At 45.3% G+C, this 19,201-nt stretch overlaps 1 protein-coding gene across 1 annotated transcript in view; it reads right to left on the reverse strand.

Annotated features, from left to right (window-relative positions):
• The window catches only part of LOC126426523 (pleckstrin homology domain-containing family G member 5), a 556,069-nt gene that overhangs the window by 192,122 nt on the left and 344,746 nt on the right, over nt 1–19,201 (reverse strand). The window contains exons 9-10 of the mRNA XM_050088427.1: nt 15,638–15,787; nt 4,888–4,998 (exon numbers count right to left, since the gene is read on the reverse strand). Coding sequence (XP_049944384.1) covers nt 4,888–4,998; nt 15,638–15,787 — 261 coding nt within the window. The remainder of the gene's footprint in view (nt 1–4,887; nt 4,999–15,637; nt 15,788–19,201) is intronic.

A 19,201-nucleotide genomic window follows, 5' to 3' on the forward strand; every position in this document is an offset into this window, starting at 1 on the left:
ATTCTGTAAAATCCCTGTGATAAGTTGTAGCCCATATTCCAATAAATAATCTGTAAAAAGTTCAACTTCCTACCTCAAATACTTTGTGAGGAAAGATGTAATTTATAAGCGTTATTTTAACATTGCAAGTATAGGGCGTTCCGGAGCCCCTTAAGTGGGAACGCAACAGCTTTGTTGTGAGTTGGTGTAGGCAAGTAATTTGACAGTGGAAAAGATTTCTATGGTGGCAGACTGATCTGCAGCGTAGAACGAGTTCTACATTACGCTGGCACGCAACAGTTTTTTCGTTAAGGCCAAGCCAACCACATGTATTAAGAGACTCATGTGGTGTACAGCACGAGATCTCCATTAGATGTAATGTGCTAATTTCGTTGAGGTGTCGAAGGAAGCGAATACCAACATTAACGTACCGTGCCTGACGGATCCATATTTTACGTCCTGATATACGATGCTCTTCACAATAGCTTACCTGTATTTACGACGTTGCCGAACACTTGGACTATGTGGGTCAGTTACGATTTATTAGTAGAAAACTGCAGCTTATACAGGGTGATTCAAAAAGAATACCACAACTTTAGGAATTTAAAACTCTGCAACGACAAAAGGCAGAGCTAAGCACTATCTGTCGGCGAATTAAAGGAGCTATAAAGTTTCATTTAGTTGTACATTTGTTCGCTCGAGGCGCTGTTGACTAGGCGTCAGCGTCAGTTGATGCTAAGATGGCGACCGCTCAACAGAAAGCTTTTTGTGTTATTGAGTACGGCAGAAGTGAATCGACGACAGTTGTTCAGCGTGCATTTCGAACGAAGTATGGTGTTAAACCTCCTGATAGGTGGTGTATTAAACGTTGGTATAAACAGTTTACAGAGAATGAGTGTTTGTGCAAAGGGAAAAGTTCTGGATGGCCGAGAACGAGTGATGAAAATGTAGCACGCATCCAGCAAGCATTTGTTTGCAGCCCAGGAAAATCGACTCCCAGAGCTAGCAGAGAGCTGCAAATTCCACAATCAACTGTATGGAGAGTCCTACGAAAGAGGTTAGTTATGAAACCTGAACTTCAACTACCCGAGGCGATGGATCGGCCGCCAGGCAGCCCGTGACAGAGCAAGCACTTCATCACTGGCCTCCAAGAAGCCCTGATCTTACCCCCTGCGATTTTTTCTTATGGGGGGTATGTTAAGGATATGGTGTTTCGGCCACCTCTCCCAGCCAACATTGATGATTTGAAATGAGAAATAACAGCAGCTATCCAAACTGTTATGCCTGATATGCTACAGAGACTGTGGAACGAGTTGGAGTATCGGGTTGATATTGCTCGAGTGTCTGGAGGGGGCCATATTGATCATCTCTGAACTTGTTTATGAGTGAAAAAAAACCTTTTTAAATGCTCTTTGTAATGATGTATAACAGAAGGTTATATTATGTTTCTTTCATTAAATACACATTTTTAAAGTTGTGGTATTCTTTTTGAATCACCGTGTATTATCTACAAATGAGAGTTATCACTGGCTGACATTACACTAACCATTTATCGTTATAAGTTTGTTCGTTGTGATGCTTGTTCGAATTAGTTCCGAAAATGACTCGATTTACGAGGAATTATTTGTAAGAAATATATCGCTGTTTTCGAGTATACTATGAGCTACGCTTATTATTTCAGAAAATCAAGGGATCCATTATCAATAGCAGCACACTTTGGCAAAGTAACTGAGCCTATAAGTGTATTTGTAGTTCGCTATTTTGGATGATTATGTTGACTCTTTCGTCCAGTAACATGGTTTTTTTTTCTTTAGTTACATGGGCTGTATTCTGAGAACATTAGTGTGCATTTCTTACTTTGGTAGTTTCCGGCGTTTTCAACAGATACCCGTAGTTCTCGGTTATGATTCGATTTAGTGTCCAACAGTTCGTCTACATAATCGAATCATAACCGAGAACTACACTCCTGGAAATGGAAAAAAGAACACATTGACACCGGTGTGTCAGACCCACCATACTTGCTCCGGACACTGCGAGAGGGCTGTACAAGCAATGATCACACGCACGGCACAGCGGACACACCAGGAACCGCGGTGTTGGCCGTCGAATGGCGCTAGCTGCGCAGCATTTGTGCACCGCGGCCGTCAGTGTCAGCCAGTTTGCCGTGGCATACGGAGTTCCATCGCAGTCTTTAACACTGGTAGCATGCCACGACAGCGTGGACGTGAACCGTATGTGCAGTTGACGGACTCTGAGCGAGGGCGTATAGTGGGCATGCGGGAGGCCGGGTGGACATACCGCCGAATTGCTCAACACGTGGGGCGTGAGGTCTCCACAGTACATCGATGTTGTCGCCAGTGGTCGGCGGAAGGTGCACGTGCCCGTCGACCTGGGACCGGACCGCAGCGACGCACGGATGCACGCCAAGACCGTAGGATCCTACGCAGTGCCGTAGGGGACCGCACCGCCACTTCCCAGCAAATTGGGGACACTGTTGTTCCTGGGGTATCGGCGAGGACCATTCGCAACCGTCTCCATGAAGCTGGGCTACGGTCCCGCACACCGTTAGGCCTTCTTCCGCTCACGCGCCAACATCGTGCAGCCCGCCTCCAGTGGTGTCGCGACAGGCGTGAATGGAGGGACGAATGGAGACGTGTCGTCTTCAGCGATGAGAGTCGCTTCTGCCTTGGTGCCAATGATGGTCGTATGCGTGTTTGGCGCCGTGCAGGTGAGCGCCACAATCAGGACTGCATACGACCGAGGCACACAGGGCCAACACCCGGCATCATGGTGTGGGGAGCGATCTCCTACACTGGCCGTACACCACTGGTGATCGTCGAGGGGACACTGAATAGTGCACGGTACATCCAAACCGTCATCGAACCCATCGTTCTACCATTCCTAGACCGGCAAGGGAACTTGCTGTTCCAACAGGACAATGCACGTCCGCATGTATCCCGTGCCACCCAACGTGCTCTAGAAGGTGTAAGTCAACTACCCTGGCCAGCAAGATCTCCGGATCTGTCCCCCATTGAGCATGTTTGGGACTGGATGAAGCGTCGTCTCACGCGGTCTGCACGTCCAGCACGAACGCTGGTCCAACTGAGGCGCCAGGTGGAAATGGCATGGCAAGCCGTTCCACAGGACTACATCCAGCATCTCTACTATCGTCTCCATGGGAGAATAGCAGCCTGCATTGCTGCGAAAGGTGGATATACACTGTACTAGTGCCGACATTGTGCATGCTCTGTTGCCTGTGTCTATGTGCCTGTGGTTCTGTCAGTGTGATCATGTGATGTATCTGACCCCAGGAATGTGTCAATAAAGTTTCCCCTTCCTGGGACAATGAATTCACGGTGTTCTTATTTCAATTTCCAGGAGTGTATAAATACGGTATCATATATCCCAAAAGATCATTTGATTACGAATTTGTAAATACTGTAGATGAACTGTTGGACACTAAATCGAATCATAACCGAGAACTATAACTACGGGTATCTGTTGAAAACGCCGGAAACTACCAAAGTAAGAAACACACATTAATGTTCTCAAAACACAGCTCACCTAAATGAAAAAAAAAAATCGTGTAACGGTACTGAAAGAATGAGATTTTTCACTCTGCAGCGGAGTGTGCGCTGATATGAAACTTCCTGGCAGATTAAAACTGTGTGCCCGACCGAGACTCGAACTCGGGACCTTTGCCTTTCGCGGGCAAGTGCTCTACCATCTGAGCTGCCGAAGCACGACTCACGCCCGGTACTCACAGGTACTGGCAGAAGTAAATCTGTGAGTACCGGGCGTGAGTCGTGCTTCGGCAGCTCAGATGGTAGAGCACTTGCCCGCGAAAGGCAAAGGTCCCGAGTTCGAGTCTCGGTCGGGCACACAGTTTTAATCTGCCAGGAAGTTTCGGTACTGAAAGAGTCAACACTATCATACAAAATAGTAAACTACAAATACACCTATAGGCTCAGCTACTTTTCCAGAGTCCGGGTCCCTCGATTTTCGGAAATAATATTTGCTTCGCGAATAACCGTAGCCATATTATACTCGAAAACTTATATATATGAAGTGTGTTTTCGAATAGGTTCCATTTCTACAAGATCATTTCTCTGCACTTCATATTTTACGTTCTGGTGTCCATTATTATAGCCGTAGTGTTTCTTTATGATAGGGCTTATTCGATTACTTTTTCGCTCTAAAACTATTTCTTTCATTTCAATATTCGTGGTCCGAAATGTTTGTTTTGCGACGATGTTATTTTTTTTTTTTTTTTTTTTACTCACTGATTCTGTCTGTTACGATGAAGAAATCCACTTTGATATGACGTCACATCGGGCATAATAATTCCGACGTTTATTGCATGTTTTTTACGTCACCCGCCAAAGCCAGCGACTCGTATCGAAGACTCCTCTTTACCCATCGTAGCCAATGCGGGCATTAACCGTGATCGTAGAGAGGTATTTAGTGAATGTTTATTCCATTTGTTGCTGGTTGTCACTACTAAAGGCGGTCGTAAGCGACAAATTCTGCACACAAGCAAGCCAGAGACATAATCTGCAGTTTGCACGCTTGTTTCAAGAGCAGAGCACGCGCGTGCGCTTACGACAACCGTCTCTTCGAACCAGCAACAATACAATTCCCGTCCGTGCACGAACCGCCATCGTTCGTGAATCGGGCTATAGTATCATATCAGAACGTGGCAGCGACTGTACCGTATTTTCCACTGTCATCGGAGTGTGAATATCGTTAGAAGGAATAACTATACATGGATCCCCTTCGCACACCCGCTGGGAGACGACGCAAGTTGACAAATTTCTTGCTCAGAGCCAATTTCTAGAAAGTGCAGAAAAATTAGGGTCCGGATTGAGCAGGAGAAGTGGAGGGACTGGTGAACCAGTCATCACTCACCACGACATCGTAGGACTCGATCCTCGCTATGAGGGCCTTCAGCTTCTCGTTGTCCTGTTTCGTCTTCAGTGAGGAATTCACATTGTTGACGAACTCGTCAACACTCGTTATCTGGAAAAGAAAGAGAATTTAAATTTTTTATGTTCTCCATAGTGCAAGCAGTCGCTTTGCATCATTCTAATGAAATCTAGCATTGTACAGGTAGTGAAAACTTTGGATGGTTACAATAGATGAGACCAGATAATACTTTATTCCATGGATTTACAGGGTATTTTACAATTCATGTTGCACACTTCTCGAGGCTGCAGAGGAAACTTCATAGATCAAGTTTCATATGGGAACCCATGTCCGCCCTCGGTAGCTGAGTGGTCAGCGTGACAGACTGTCAATCCTAAGGGCCCGGGTTCGATTCCCGGCTGGGTCGGAGATTTTCTCTGCTCAGGGACTGGGTGCTGTGTTGTCCTAATCATCATCATTTCATCCCCATCGACGCACAGGTCGCCAAAGTGGCGTCAAATCGAAAGACCTGCACCAGGCGAACGGTCTACCCGACGGGAGGCCCTAGCCACACGACATTTCATTTCATGGGAACCCATGTCGGGAAACGACATCCAACGATGCTACAGAGAGACAAAGTTATATACATACATACGAGCGAAAGAAACTGGTACATCTGCCTAATATCGTGTAGGGACCCTCTGGGTATGCAGAAGCGCCGCAACACGACGTGGCATGGATTCGACTAATGTCGGAAGTTGTGCTGGACGCAACTCATACCATGAATCCAGAAGGGATGTCCAAAAATCCGTAAGAGTACGAGGTGGTGGAGATCCCTTCTGAACAGCACGTTGCAAGGCATCCCAGATATGCTCAATAATGTTCGTGTCTGGGATGTTTGGTGGCCAGTGAGAGTGTTTAAACTCAGGAGAGTGTTCCTGGAGCCACTCTGTACCAGTTCTGGACGTGTGGGGTGTCGCATTGTCCTGCTGGAATTGCACAAGTCCATCGGAATGCACAATGGACAGGAATGGATGCAGGTGATCAGACAGGATGCTTATGTACGTGTCACCTGTCAGGGACGTATCTAGACGTATCAGGGGTCACAAATCACTCCAACAGCATACGACCCACACCATTACAGAGCCTGCACCAGTTTGAACAGTCCCCTGCTGACATGCGGAGTCCACAGATTCATGAAGTTGTCTCCATACCCGCACATGTTTATACGTTCGATGCGATTTGAAACGAGACTCGTCCTACCAGGCAACGTGTTTCCACTCATCAACAGTCCAATCTCGGTGTTGATGGGCCCAAGCGAGGCTCAAAGCTTTGTGTCGTGCAGTCATCAAGGGTACACGAGTGGGCCTTCGGCTCCGAAAGCCCATATCGATGATGTTTCGTTGAATGGTTCGCGTGCTGACACTTGTCGATGGCCCAGCATTGAAATCTGCAGTCATTTACCGAAGGGTTGCACTTCTGTCACGTGGAACTATTCTCTTCAGTCGTCGTTGGTCCCGTACTTGCAGGATCTTTTTCCGGCCGCAGCGACGTCGGAAATTCGATGTTTTACCGGATTTATGATGTTCACGGTACACTCGTGAAATGGTCGTACGGGAAAATCCCCACTTCATCGCTAACTCGGAGATGCTGTGTCCCATCGCTCGTGCGCCGACTATAACATCACTTAAATCTTGATAACCTGCCGTTGTATCAGCAGTAGCTGATCTAACAACTGCACCAGACACTCATTGTCTTATAAAGGCGTTGCCTCTGTATTTGAATATGCGTGCCTATACCAGTTTCTTTGGCGCTTCCGTGTAGATGAAAAGTTGACAATATATATATATATATATATATATATATATATATATATATATATATATAAAAGTTATCTGCTATATTAGCAGGTCCTTTGCCTCTCCATTTTCTGCGATACATTGCTTCCTTCTTAAGGCTGCTGTATGTTGTACCGTCCATCATGTCATCGTCATCCAGTATTTGGAATCTCTTCCTTCCTCGCTTCCTTTTCCCTTCTACATAACCTTCTAAAACTGTTTTTATCAGCCCGTCATTCTTTGTTAATATATGCTCAATCCAATTTCTTTTTCTTGTCTTTATTACATCTGCTAACTGTCTTTTTTCTCCCACTCTCCTCAGTACCTCTTCATTTTTTACTCTGTCCACCCAACTTATTCTTTCCATCCTCCGCCATGTCCAGATCTTAAAAGCTTCCAGCCTTTCTCTGTCTTTTTTCCTCATAGTCCATGTTTCAGCGCCATGCAAGACATTTTATGAGTCTCTTTCTGAGTTCCCTGTTCAGACCGCTCCTTTGCCATTGCTATCCTTGTTTTAATTTCTGTGGTGCACTTCCAGTCGGTGTCTATCCTGCTTCCAAGATACTTAAAATTTTGCACCTGTTCTAGCATTTCTCCATTCAGCATAATTTTTATTTCCTTATTTCCTCCTAGTGCCAATACTTTTGTTTTATTTGTGTGAACTTTCATTCCATATTTTTTTCCGTTAGTTGCAATGGTGTCCACCAAATCCTGTAATTGTTTTTCCCCTGTGGCTAAAAGGAGCATGTCATCAGCAAACCTCAAACATCCTACTCTTCTTCCTCCAATTTCTACTCCTTTGTCGTCTAATGAGCATTGGTCAACCATATTTTCCAAGTAGAGGTTGAAAACAGTAGGTGATAGACAGCATCCTTGTCTTACTCCTTTTCCTAGCCTGATCCAGTTTGTACTTTCTCCTCTCACTTTAACTGAAACTTTTTGATTAAGATATAATGAGTTTATAAGTCTTCTGGTTTATAAGTCTTCTGGTTTATATATAGTGGCTTATATATAGTGATTCCGTGATGATGTTACAAGTTTTCTAGGACGATGGAGACGAATAAGTGTTTCAGTTTGAGTTAAGGCCCCCTGTACCGAAACGAACGATTCGGAAGTTATAAGTGAAAAATGTTCTGATATCTATGGCAGTGGAATGCATGTACCGATACTCCTGTTGCTAAGACTGTAGGCCAGGCAACTTTCAGAAGTGGTAGTTTGGAGCAAAACAAGAGAAACTGTATCGTAAACATGGGCGCTAAGATGGATATCTCAAGAGATAGGAGTACTTGTTGAGGAGAGGAGATGGGTCTCACCCAGTAGCAAAGATGCACAAGGGCTTGTAGCCCCTTAGGTATGCATTTTACAGCCCATGTTTACCAGACATTTTTTTCTTCTTTTGGTTCATACAACCACATCTGAAAGCTGTCTGCCCTACATTCTTAGAAACAGCAGTACCGGTACATGTATTCCACAGAGGTATCAGACTGGTATTTTGCTTATAACTTTCGAGTCTTTCGTTTCCAAACCAAGGACCTTACCTCAAATTGGTACAATTATCCGTGTCCATCGTCCTTGGAGTTTTGTAACATCATCATGGAATCATCATCTAGATACATACATTTACACTCGCCGGCGCCTATATCTTTGTCGCCCTGTAGCGTCACTGGATGTTTCCCGACATGGGTATGTATGTGAAACTTTATCTACTAAGCCGGCCGCGGTGACCGAGCGGTTCTAGGCGCTTCAGTCTGGAACCGCGCGACCGCTACTGTCGTAGGTTCGAATCCTGCCCCGGGCATGGTTGTGTGTGATGTCCTTATGTTCGTTAGTTTAAGTAGTTCTCAGTTCTATGGGACTAACGACTTCAGTAGTTCAGTCCCATAGTGGTCAGAGCCATTTGAACCATTTTTTTATCTTCTAAGTTCAAAAATGGTTCAAATGGCTCTGAGCACTAAGCGACTTAACTTCTCAGGTCATCAGTTGCCTAGAACTTTGAACTAATTAAACCTAACTGACCTAAGGACATCACACACATCCATGCCAGAGGGAGGATTCGAACCTGCGACCGTAGCGGTCGCTCGGTTCCAGACTGTAGCGCCTAGAACCGCATGGCCACTCCGGCCGGCATATCTCCCAAGTCCCCTCTGCCACGTCTAGAAGTGTGTGTAAGTGACACGAATTGTGAAACACCCTCTATATTAAGGAGATCCCTGCTGATGGAGGATATTAGATTTTTTTTTACAGTATGTGGCACTAAAAAAATAAAGTAATAGTAGTAATTACGCATAAAATACATCAACTGCTTTGTTTAGAAATTCGTCAGTGGGATAGAAGGAACTGGTCACAAATAAGTCTTTCAGGCTCCTCTTAAACTGAACTTAATTTGGAGCTAACCTTTTCATGGTTGGCAAGTTACTGAAAATGTCTCCTCCTGGATGGTGGACCATTTTTTTTTTTTTTTTTTTTTTTTTTTGTGACTATAACAAGCGCTGTTCAAACATTTATTCAGTCTGTTCTTGCTCCTAGTACTGATTTTGTGAACTAAGCTCCTTGTTGGAAAAAGGGACACATTATTTACGACAAACTTCATTGAGGAATGCAATATGTATTCAGAAGCATCAGGTTACTGTCCATGAATTCAGAACACAAATAATGCACATTACACGCTGACAATTTTTGTTTAACTTGAACGGTTAGTCCAAAATGCCATTATGTAATGAAAGTAAGCAATGTACGCCAGATTTTTATTTTTATATCACCTATATCTGATAAGCCAAGCTGGTAACACCGGTTCCCTTCAGATCACCGAAGTTAAGCGCTGTCGGGCTGGGCTAGCACTCGGATGGGTGACCATCCGGCTCTTCCGAGTTCTGTTGGCAAGCGGGGTGCACCCAGCCCTCGTGAGGCAAACTGAGGAGCTACTTGACTGAGAAGTAGCGGCTCCGGTCTCGTGAACTGACATACGGCCGGGAGAGCGGTGTGCTGACCACATACCCCTCCGTATCCGCATCCAGTGACGCTTAATGGCTGAGTTCAGGGTACCGTTGGGTCTTCTGATGCCTGTTCGGATGGAGAGTTCAAAGTTATAAGAAAATGAAACACGTACAGCCGTCCTTATAATCTTATTTATTTTTTAGCTACTAGTTTTGGCACTTCAATACGCCATCTTCAGGCCATGGTTGATGCTGAAGGGGTTGACACAATCCCTATATACAGGGTGTAAATTTTAATCCGGCAAACGATAAAAACTCGAAAAATAAGCTTCACATGAAAAAATTTGTAGAATCCAAAGTTGACCTTTACTTGAGTATTGCTCATCAGTGTGGGATCCGTACCAGATCGGGTTGACGGAGGAGATAGAGAAGATCCAAAGAAGAGCGGCGCGTTTCGTCACAGGGTTATTTGGTAAGCGTGATAGCGTTACGGATATGTTTAGCAAACTCGAGTGGCAGACTCTGCAAGAGAGGCGCTCTGCATCGCGGTGTAGCTTGCTGTCCAGGTTTCGAGAGGGTGCGTTTCTGGATGAGGTATCGAATATATTGCTTCCCCTTACTTATATCTCCCGAGGAGATCACGAATGTAATATTAGAGAGATTCGAACGCGCACGGAGGCTTTCCGGCAGTCGTTCCTCCCGCGAACCATACGCGACTGGAACAGAAAAGGGAGGTAATGACAGTGGCACGTAGAGTGCCCTTCGCCACACACCGTTGGGTGGCTTGCGGAGTACAAATGTAGCTGTAGATGTAAGTGTAGATTGATTATTTTCGAGGGGGACATCTGCTGGTGCTAAAATTAGCCCGCCATCCCAGCCCCCTGGGGCCACATAAGAAACTACGCACATTTTGTCTTAAACATTTGTTTCGATTCTTGGTAGTTGGCGCTGTAATTCGAGAAAATCCATGTTCTCGTTTTTGCGTGCAAAATGGTTACGGATAAATAAGAAATACTTATTTACTTCGCAAATTTTGATTCGCTAAAACTCTCCCTCTCTCCCCATAGGGTGGGGTTTGAGAGAGAGTAATTAGAGTTTTGCAAATGTTGACCCAAATATTAATTTTTTCCGCAGATTCGGATAAGTTTTGTTTGTTTCGTGGTCATGAGGCCACACAACTTTTAATTATCAAACAAATCATCTGACTAGCGAACTAACTAACCAAACATCCTACTTACTAACGAGAGATCTCATTAACTCACAGAGTAAACAAAATAAAAGACTGAGGAAAAGACTGACCCACTCGCTAACTAAATATGGACGTATTTCCGTTTCAAATTTGCAAATACTTGCAAGTAAATAAGTATTTTTTATTTATCCGTAACCATTTTCCACGCAAAAATGAGAGCATGGATTTTCTTGAATTACACCGCCAACTGCCAAGAATGAAAACAAATGTTTAAGAACAAATGTTCGTGGTTTTTCATGCAGAATCTGATTCTGCAATAAAAATGGGGGTTCCCATTTGAAATTTTAAAGTTGCCTCCCGCCCCCCCCCCCCGCCCAGGGGCTGGGGTGGCGGGGTAATTTTAGCACCAGCACATGTCCCCCTAGAAAATAATCAACTTTGGACTCTACACATTTTTTTCGTGTGGATCTTATCTCTCGAGTTATTGTAGTTTGTCACCTTAAAATACCACATCAGTGGCCAACGTAACTGGTTACGCAGACCACATCTGCAATCTTTGATGTCAGCACTCCAACCATCAACTGCCAACTGGCCACTGATTTAGTATATATAGGGATTGTGTCACCCCTTCAGAATCAACTATGGCCTGAAAATGGCGCATTTAATTGCCAAAACTAGTTATTGTTGTTGTTGTTGTGGTCTTCAGTCCTGAGACTAGACTGGTTTGATGCAGCTCTCCATGCTACTCTATCCTGTGCAAGCTTCTTCATCTCCCAGTACCTACTGAAACCTACGTCCTTCTGAATCTGCTTGGTGTATTCATCTCTTGGTCTCCCTCTACGATTTTCATCCTCCACGCTGCCCTCCAATGCTAAATTTGTGACACCTTGATGGCTCAGAACATGTCCTACCAACCGGTCCCTTTTTCTTGTCAAGTTGTGCCGCAAACTCCTCTTTTCTATTCAATACCTCCTTATTAGTTATGTATCTACCCATCTAATCTTCAGCATTCTTCTGTAGCACCACATTTCGAAAGCTTCTATTCTCTTCTTGTCCAAACTATTTATCGTCCATGTTTCACTTCTATACATGGCTACACTCCATACAAATACTTTCAGAAACGACTTCCTGGCACTTAAATCTATACTAGATGTTAACAAATTTCTCTTCTTCAGAAACGCCTATCTTGCCATTGCCAGTCTACATTTTATATCCTCTCTACTTCGATCATCATCAGTTATTTTGCTCCCCAAATAGCAAAACTCCTATACTACTTTAAGTGTCTCATTTCCCAATCTAATTCCCTCAGCATCATCCGACTTAATTCGAATACATTCCATTATCCTCGTTTTGCTTTTGTTGATGTTCATCTTATATCCTCCTTTCAAGACACTGTCGATTCCGTTCAACTGCTCTTCCAAGTCCTTCGCTGTCTCTGACAGAATTACAATGTCATCGGCGAACCTCAAAGTTTTTATTTCTTCTCCATGGACTAGCAGCTAAAAAATAAATAAGATCTTAAGGATGGCTGTGGGTGTTTCATTTTCTTACAATAGTGAACGGCCGTGGTCCCCAAGACCTCCACTCAAAAGGTTAGACATACAAATGGTTCAGAATTATGTCTTACAACATTTGCACTGCACATAAAGACTTGTTCTGACACTTTAGCAGTTCTGTGGGATGCTCCTTCCAACTGAATTTATTATCAAGTTTTCATCCTAAGAATTTAACAGTGTCAAGCTCTCCTACCTGCGTTTGTCCATATTTGGAAACCTCTTCATGTTCTAAACTGCCAGGTGTGACTTTCTTCAAAGTTTAATGAGAGTGAGGTAGATATAAAACATTTATTTATGTACATGAAAATGTCACAAATGACCCTTTCTAAAACTATGCTCGACTTGCTCTTAATTGCAATACTCAAATCATCTGTCAACAAAACAAATCCTGTCTGTCAATGTACCTGATGAGTGGTCATTAATGTATACCAGAAAAAGCAGTGGGACACCACACACACGGAACTACTTCCCAATCTGATGATGACTGAGAGCTTGATTCACTGGTCTCTCGTGCTGACACATTATGTTTTCTATTTGCAAGATATGACTTCAGCTGCTTTGCAGCATTACCAATGACACAATAGCATTCTATTTTACTTCAAAGGACGTTGTGGCTGACACAGCCAAATGTCTTTGACAAATCACAGAAAATGCCTGCAGATTGTAACTGATTATCTGATGAATTGTGTACATTACCACCACATGTGTAAATAGATTTCTCAATATTAGAACTCTTCAAAAACCCAGACTGTGTCTTGGAGGCTCTGTGTTATTCATTGTCAGATGGTTAAGAAGCTTCATATGCATTATTAAAAAAAAAAAAAAAACTTTTTGAGAGTGGTTGGAAAAGAGAAATGTGTGAAATTTGATGACATATCTTTATATAGTTCATTCAAAAGGCATTTAATGTCAGAATATTTCAGCCTGTCAGTAAATGTTTCAGTGATAAAAACTGGCGGCACAAATCATTAAAATTTTACTAAACTCATAAGAACACCTTTTATTAACTTTGATGATGCTGATATTTCATCATGACCACTAGACAGCTTCGATTTTAAAGATTTTAATATGTAAATTGTAGGTGGAGGGCGGAGAAAGGAAAGGAAAGCGAAGGAATTATTGATGTCAGCTGCATCGGGACGTTATGTGGAATCAGCAGCGACGAGTGAAAGTGTGTGTCAGACGAGGGTTTGAATCAGGTATCTCAAAAAATAAAAAATGGCTCAAATGGCTCTGAGCACTATGGGACTTAACATCTACGGTCATCAGTCCCCTAGAACTTAGAACTACGTAAACCTAACTAACCTAAGGACATCACACAACACCCAGCCATCACGAGGCTGAGAAAATCCCTGACCCCGCCGGGAATCGAACCCGGGAACCCGGGCATGGGAAGCGAGAACGCTACCGCACGACCACGAGGTGCGGGCAATCAGGTATCTCCTGCTTGCTAGGCAGTGCAGTTAACTAATGTGGCATCTGGGACGCATTGTTTATCGCAGTTGCACTGACCATCTCGACATGCCTCTTCGCCAACCCACATTCCCATCTATCAAAAAATGTGTGTGAAATCTTACGGGACTTATCTGCTAAGGTCATCAGTCCCTAAGCCTACAGACTATTTAACCTAAATTATCCTAAGGACAAACACACACACCCATGCTCGAGGGAGGACTCGAATCTCCGCCGGGATCAGCCGCACAGTCCATGACTACAGCGCCTTAGACAGCACGGCTAAATCCGCGCGGTGCCGTCCCCATCAATGTCCTTCATGCTCGCTACTTTGAGAGTCCCACAGGTGGTTGGACTTAATCTATATTGAAGATGGGTGAATCATTGCCCATCAAGGCAAATCAGTTATGTGAATGCATGGTGTCAGATACCACATGGAATCCACAGCTGGGTAGGAATGTGAGTTCGCCGAGGGGTGTGTCGAGGTAGACCGTCCAGTTGTGATGTACTCTGGTTCCAAATGGCTAACGCGACTGCCTATAAGCAGGAGATCCTGGGTTTGAATCCTGGTCTGGTACACATTTTAATTCATCACTGCTGATTCCGTGTAAAGACCCGATGCAGCTGTCATCAATAATTCCTTTCCTTTCTCCCCCTTCTATCTTCAATTTACATGATATATATCACAGCTGCGGATTCCGCATTGTGTTTGTTCTTGCAGATATGTCCAAAAGAACAGACACCACATTCGTTTAATTTTATTATGTATTTGAGTACAGACTTCACAAGCTGTGGCCAGGGTTGGAATGTTGCTGGCAGAGCTTCGTGTAAGGGCTCAGTGCGCTGCAATGGCGAGCTTAATTACTTCATGACGTGGTCCGACACTGAGCTGCCTTGGTCGACTACCTGAATGGAAGTTGTGCCCTGCCATAACAAATACAGGCAAAGCAACTATAAATACTCATCACTTGTACCCTACTGGTACCTTACCTTCAACTGACACCTACACCGAGAGGTATTCCATGCCAGTTGACGATTCCGCCATGTAGGCCAGCTGGTTTTGTCACAACTAGCTGCATCATCTACTAGGGCTGGTCTATGAGACCCTTCTATATCCGATACTTCTGGGTCTTACGCTGGGGCCATTGAAATGAGGTCACCTCTAGGCTGGCTTCATCTGGTCTCTGAGCACCTATAACGAGTCCTGGGGTCCCAGAACCACATGGTTGCATATTGCACACCTGACATTCCATGGAGCTGGCTAGCTCATTACACCTGCACTGGAGGTCTGTCAGCACCTGACCAGAAAGACCACTGGAGCCCTCATTTTGCTCCTGCAGCACAAAGCTGCAAGGACGTATTTCGCTTCCCCCTACTTTGGAATGTCTTCAGGCCGCTCAGTACTCGCCATCCACGTCAGATCACTGCTGTGCTGCTCGTCACCCGAGGAACCACCCTGAATCAAGAGCTTCAGATTTATACAGATCATGACTCTGCCAAGACATGCACCATTCAACAGATATGCAGCAGACATGTATTATGAACCCTTCCCCTCCCCCCTTCCGCACTTCCGCCCTTCCAATCACCTCTCACAGTACTCACCAATCGGGTCAGTGTGGTGATGTGGTGTTTGTGTGACACCTGGGCAAGGACACTGACATCAAAAGCTCGAGTATTATCTGGACCATGACTCTGCCAAGATGTGCACCATCCGACATGTGTACAGCATAGACATGCTTGAGGCCCCATTTTTGGATTTCCGCGACCATCTTTCGCAGTACTCACCATTCGGGCGAGGGCGGTGGCGTGGTGCTCGTCATCGGTGTGTCGGAGCACTGCCCTGAGCAGCAGAGAGTATCTGGTGAGGCGCTGCATTGGCTTCACCAGCAGGTCTGCCAACCTCAGGCGGCCGCACGCTGGCTGCGCTTCGCACCACTGGAACACAAGATAAAAATAAAATACAGCTCCACTCACAGCACATAACATACATACTAAAATGTAGACTTTCACGGCTGGAAATATCATGTCCATTATAATTATCCAAGCTGTTATGCCGTGGTCGGTTGATGAATTTTGTCTCAATTCCCAACGTTTCGTCTCCGACTGCGGGAGACATCCTCAAGGGGGTCCGTAGGTCGATGGAAGGTCACCCCACTGGCTCGCTACTACTCAGTCAGTCTGTGGGAGACATCTTCAAGGGGGTCTTCAGCTCGATGGATGGTCCAACACACCCACTGGCTCACTACTCAGTCAGTCTGCGGGAGACATCTTCAAGTGGGTCTGTAGCGCGATGGAAGGTCCAACACACCCACTGGCTCAATACTACTCAGTCAGTGGCGAGCCAGTGGGTGTGTTGGACCTTCCATCGCGCTACAGACCCCCTTGAAGATGTCTCCCGCAGTCGGAGACGAAACGTTTGGAATTGAGACAAAATTCATCAACTGACCACGGCATAACAGCCCGGATAATTATAATGGACATGATAACATACATATTCATCCATAGAAAGATGATCCTAAGGAAGTCGAAAAAGACTTGATCAGCACTTCCATTTCGTATAATATGTGGGAACTCTCTGTAAATATGTGGATACGTGGGAGATCATGCCTATACTACGCAGTCAAATGTCATGGGAGTGTGATATGCACATATGGAGATGGCGGTAGTATCGAACAAACAAGGCATAAAAGGGCAGTCCATTGGAAAGCTGTCAGTCGTACTCAAGTGATTTGCGTGGAAAAATTTCCCACATCATTATGGCAGCATGACGGGAATTAATAGACTTTGAATGTGGAGTGGTAGTTCAATATTCCAAGATCCACAGTGTCAAGAGTGTGCTGAGAATACCACATTTCAGGCATTACCTCTCACCACGGACAATACAGTGGCCGATTGCCTTTACTTAACGACTGAGAGCAGCGGCGTTTGCGTAGAGTTGTCAACGCTGAAAGAGAAGCAACATTGCATGAAATAAACATAATAAACATAGAAATAACGTGGAACGTACGGCAATCTGTGCAGTGAAATTTGACGTTGAAATGGAAATGAGCGTAGGGCATCATTGGCCGGGAGGTCCCTATTCAGGGAAAAAAAAAATGGTTCAAATGGCTCTGAGCACTATGGGACTTAACATCTGTGGTCATCAGTCCCCTAGAACTTAGAACTACGTAAACCCAACTAACCTAAGGACATCACACACATCCATGCCCAAGGCAGGATTCGAACCTGCGACCATAGCGGTTACACGGTTCCAGACTGAAGCGCCTAGAAGCGCCTAGAACCGGCTATTCAGGGAAGTTCAGCCACCAAGTGCAAGTCTTATTTCATTCGACGCCACATTGTGTGATTTGCGCGCCGGTGATGAGGATGAAATGATGATGAGGACAGCACAACACCCAGTCCACGAGCGGAGAAAATCTCCAACCCAGCCAGGAATCGAACCCGGACCCGCTTGCATGGGAGGCGAGCACGTTACCACCCAGCTAAGCAGGTGGACAATTTGGCATTAATGTGCTATGGCAGCAGACGACCAATACGAGTGCCTTTGCTAACAGTACGACATCGCCTGAAACACCTCCCCTGGGTTCGTGACCATATCACTTGGACCCTGGGCAGATGAGTCCCGATTTCAATTAGTAAGAGCTGATGGCAGGGTTCGAATATGGCGTAGACCACACGAAGCCATGGACACAAGTTGTCAGCCCGCCGAAGTGGCCGTGCGGTTAAAGGCGCTGCAGTCTGGAACCGCAAGACCGCTACGGTCGCAGGTTCGAATCCTGCCTCGGGCATGGATGTTTGTGATGTCCTTAGGTTAGTTAGGTTTAAGTAGTTCTAAGTTCTAGGGGACTAATGACCTCGGCGGTTGAGTCCCATAGTGCTCAGAGCCATTTGACACAACAAGGCACTGTGTAGGCTGGTGGTGGCTCCATCTTGGGGTGGACTATGTCGATGTGGAATGGACTGGGTCCTCTGGTGACACTGACTGGAAATGGTTATTTTTGCCTACTTGGAGGCCATTTGCAGCCTCTCAAGGACTTCATGTTAACAAGCAACAATGCTATGTCTCGGGGACGTGATTGTTTGCCATAGGTTTGAAGAACATGCTGGGCAATTCTCGAGCGAATGGTACAATCAGCCTGGTCGTTCGACGTGAACCCCATCGAACACTTATGGGACATAATCGAGAGGTCAGTTCGTGCAAAAAATCTTGCACTGACAATGCTTTCACAACTATATTCAGCTATAGCTGCTGCATGCCTGTATACTTGTACTGGGGACTTCCGATGACATGTTGAGTCCATGCCATGTCGAGATGCTGTACGTAGCCGGGGAGAAGGAGGTCCGACCAGTTTGTCTGTGTGAATTCCTAAGGGACCAAACTGCTAGGGTCATAGGTCCCCCGACCATTATTGGGAGGTATGTGATGACTTTTGTCACTTCAGTGCATAACGAAGAGAAAGAAACCGATAAATACAGGGTGGCGCACGAAATGTGTTACCAGTTCTTTCACAATTTACGACGCACGTTAGATATCCCGCTCTACACCAGTACCAGCAGAGCTTGGAGAAACAAATGAGTTACGAAATGACGTGTAATTCACGATACTGCCGCTAGGAGACTAGTAAGCAGCAATGGCTGACAACGGGAGACTGACGACACAGCAACGATCGGCAACTGTGTTACATTTTAATGAAACGAAAAGCCTTTCTGTGACTGAGAGGCGTTTTCGACAACAGTTTAACACACGACGGGTCCCTTGCAAGAAGACCATCCACAGGTTGTACGATAAATTTGTACAGGAAGGAGCAGTATTGGAAGCGAAGCGACCTCGGCCTAAGTCTGTTTGTTCGCCGGAGAATACTGAAGCGGTACGAGTTGCTGTACAGAGAAGTCCCGGGAAATCGTGTAGAAGGGCAGCAGTGCAACTGGGAATATCCAGATGCTCCGTTCAACGCATTCTTAAAAGTGACCTCCATATGTACCCATACAAGATGACCTGTGCACAGAAGCTCACTGAAGAACACAAGCAGCAGAGACTACAGTTTGCTCAGTGGACGGAGGATAGGGAAGAAACTCTCAACAACGTTTGGTTTTGAGACGAGGCGCATTTTCATCTAGACGGTGTGGTAACAAACAAAATGTACGCTTTTGGGCCACTGAAAACCCACAAGTGCTTCACGAACGACAACATTATGCTCCGAGGATTACGGTGTGGTCAGCAATTTCCAGTCACGGACTTATTGGACCCTTTTTCTTTGAAGAAACTGCGAACAGCGAGCGTTATTTGAGCATGCCTCGCAATAGCTTCGTTCCACAGCCTCTTGCTACTGCCTTGCCCTTCGACACGCA

Source organism: Schistocerca serialis, chromosome 11 (genome assembly GCF_023864345.2).
Source record: "Schistocerca serialis cubense isolate TAMUIC-IGC-003099 chromosome 11, iqSchSeri2.2, whole genome shotgun sequence".
NCBI lineage: Eukaryota > Metazoa > Arthropoda > Insecta > Orthoptera > Acrididae > Schistocerca > Schistocerca serialis.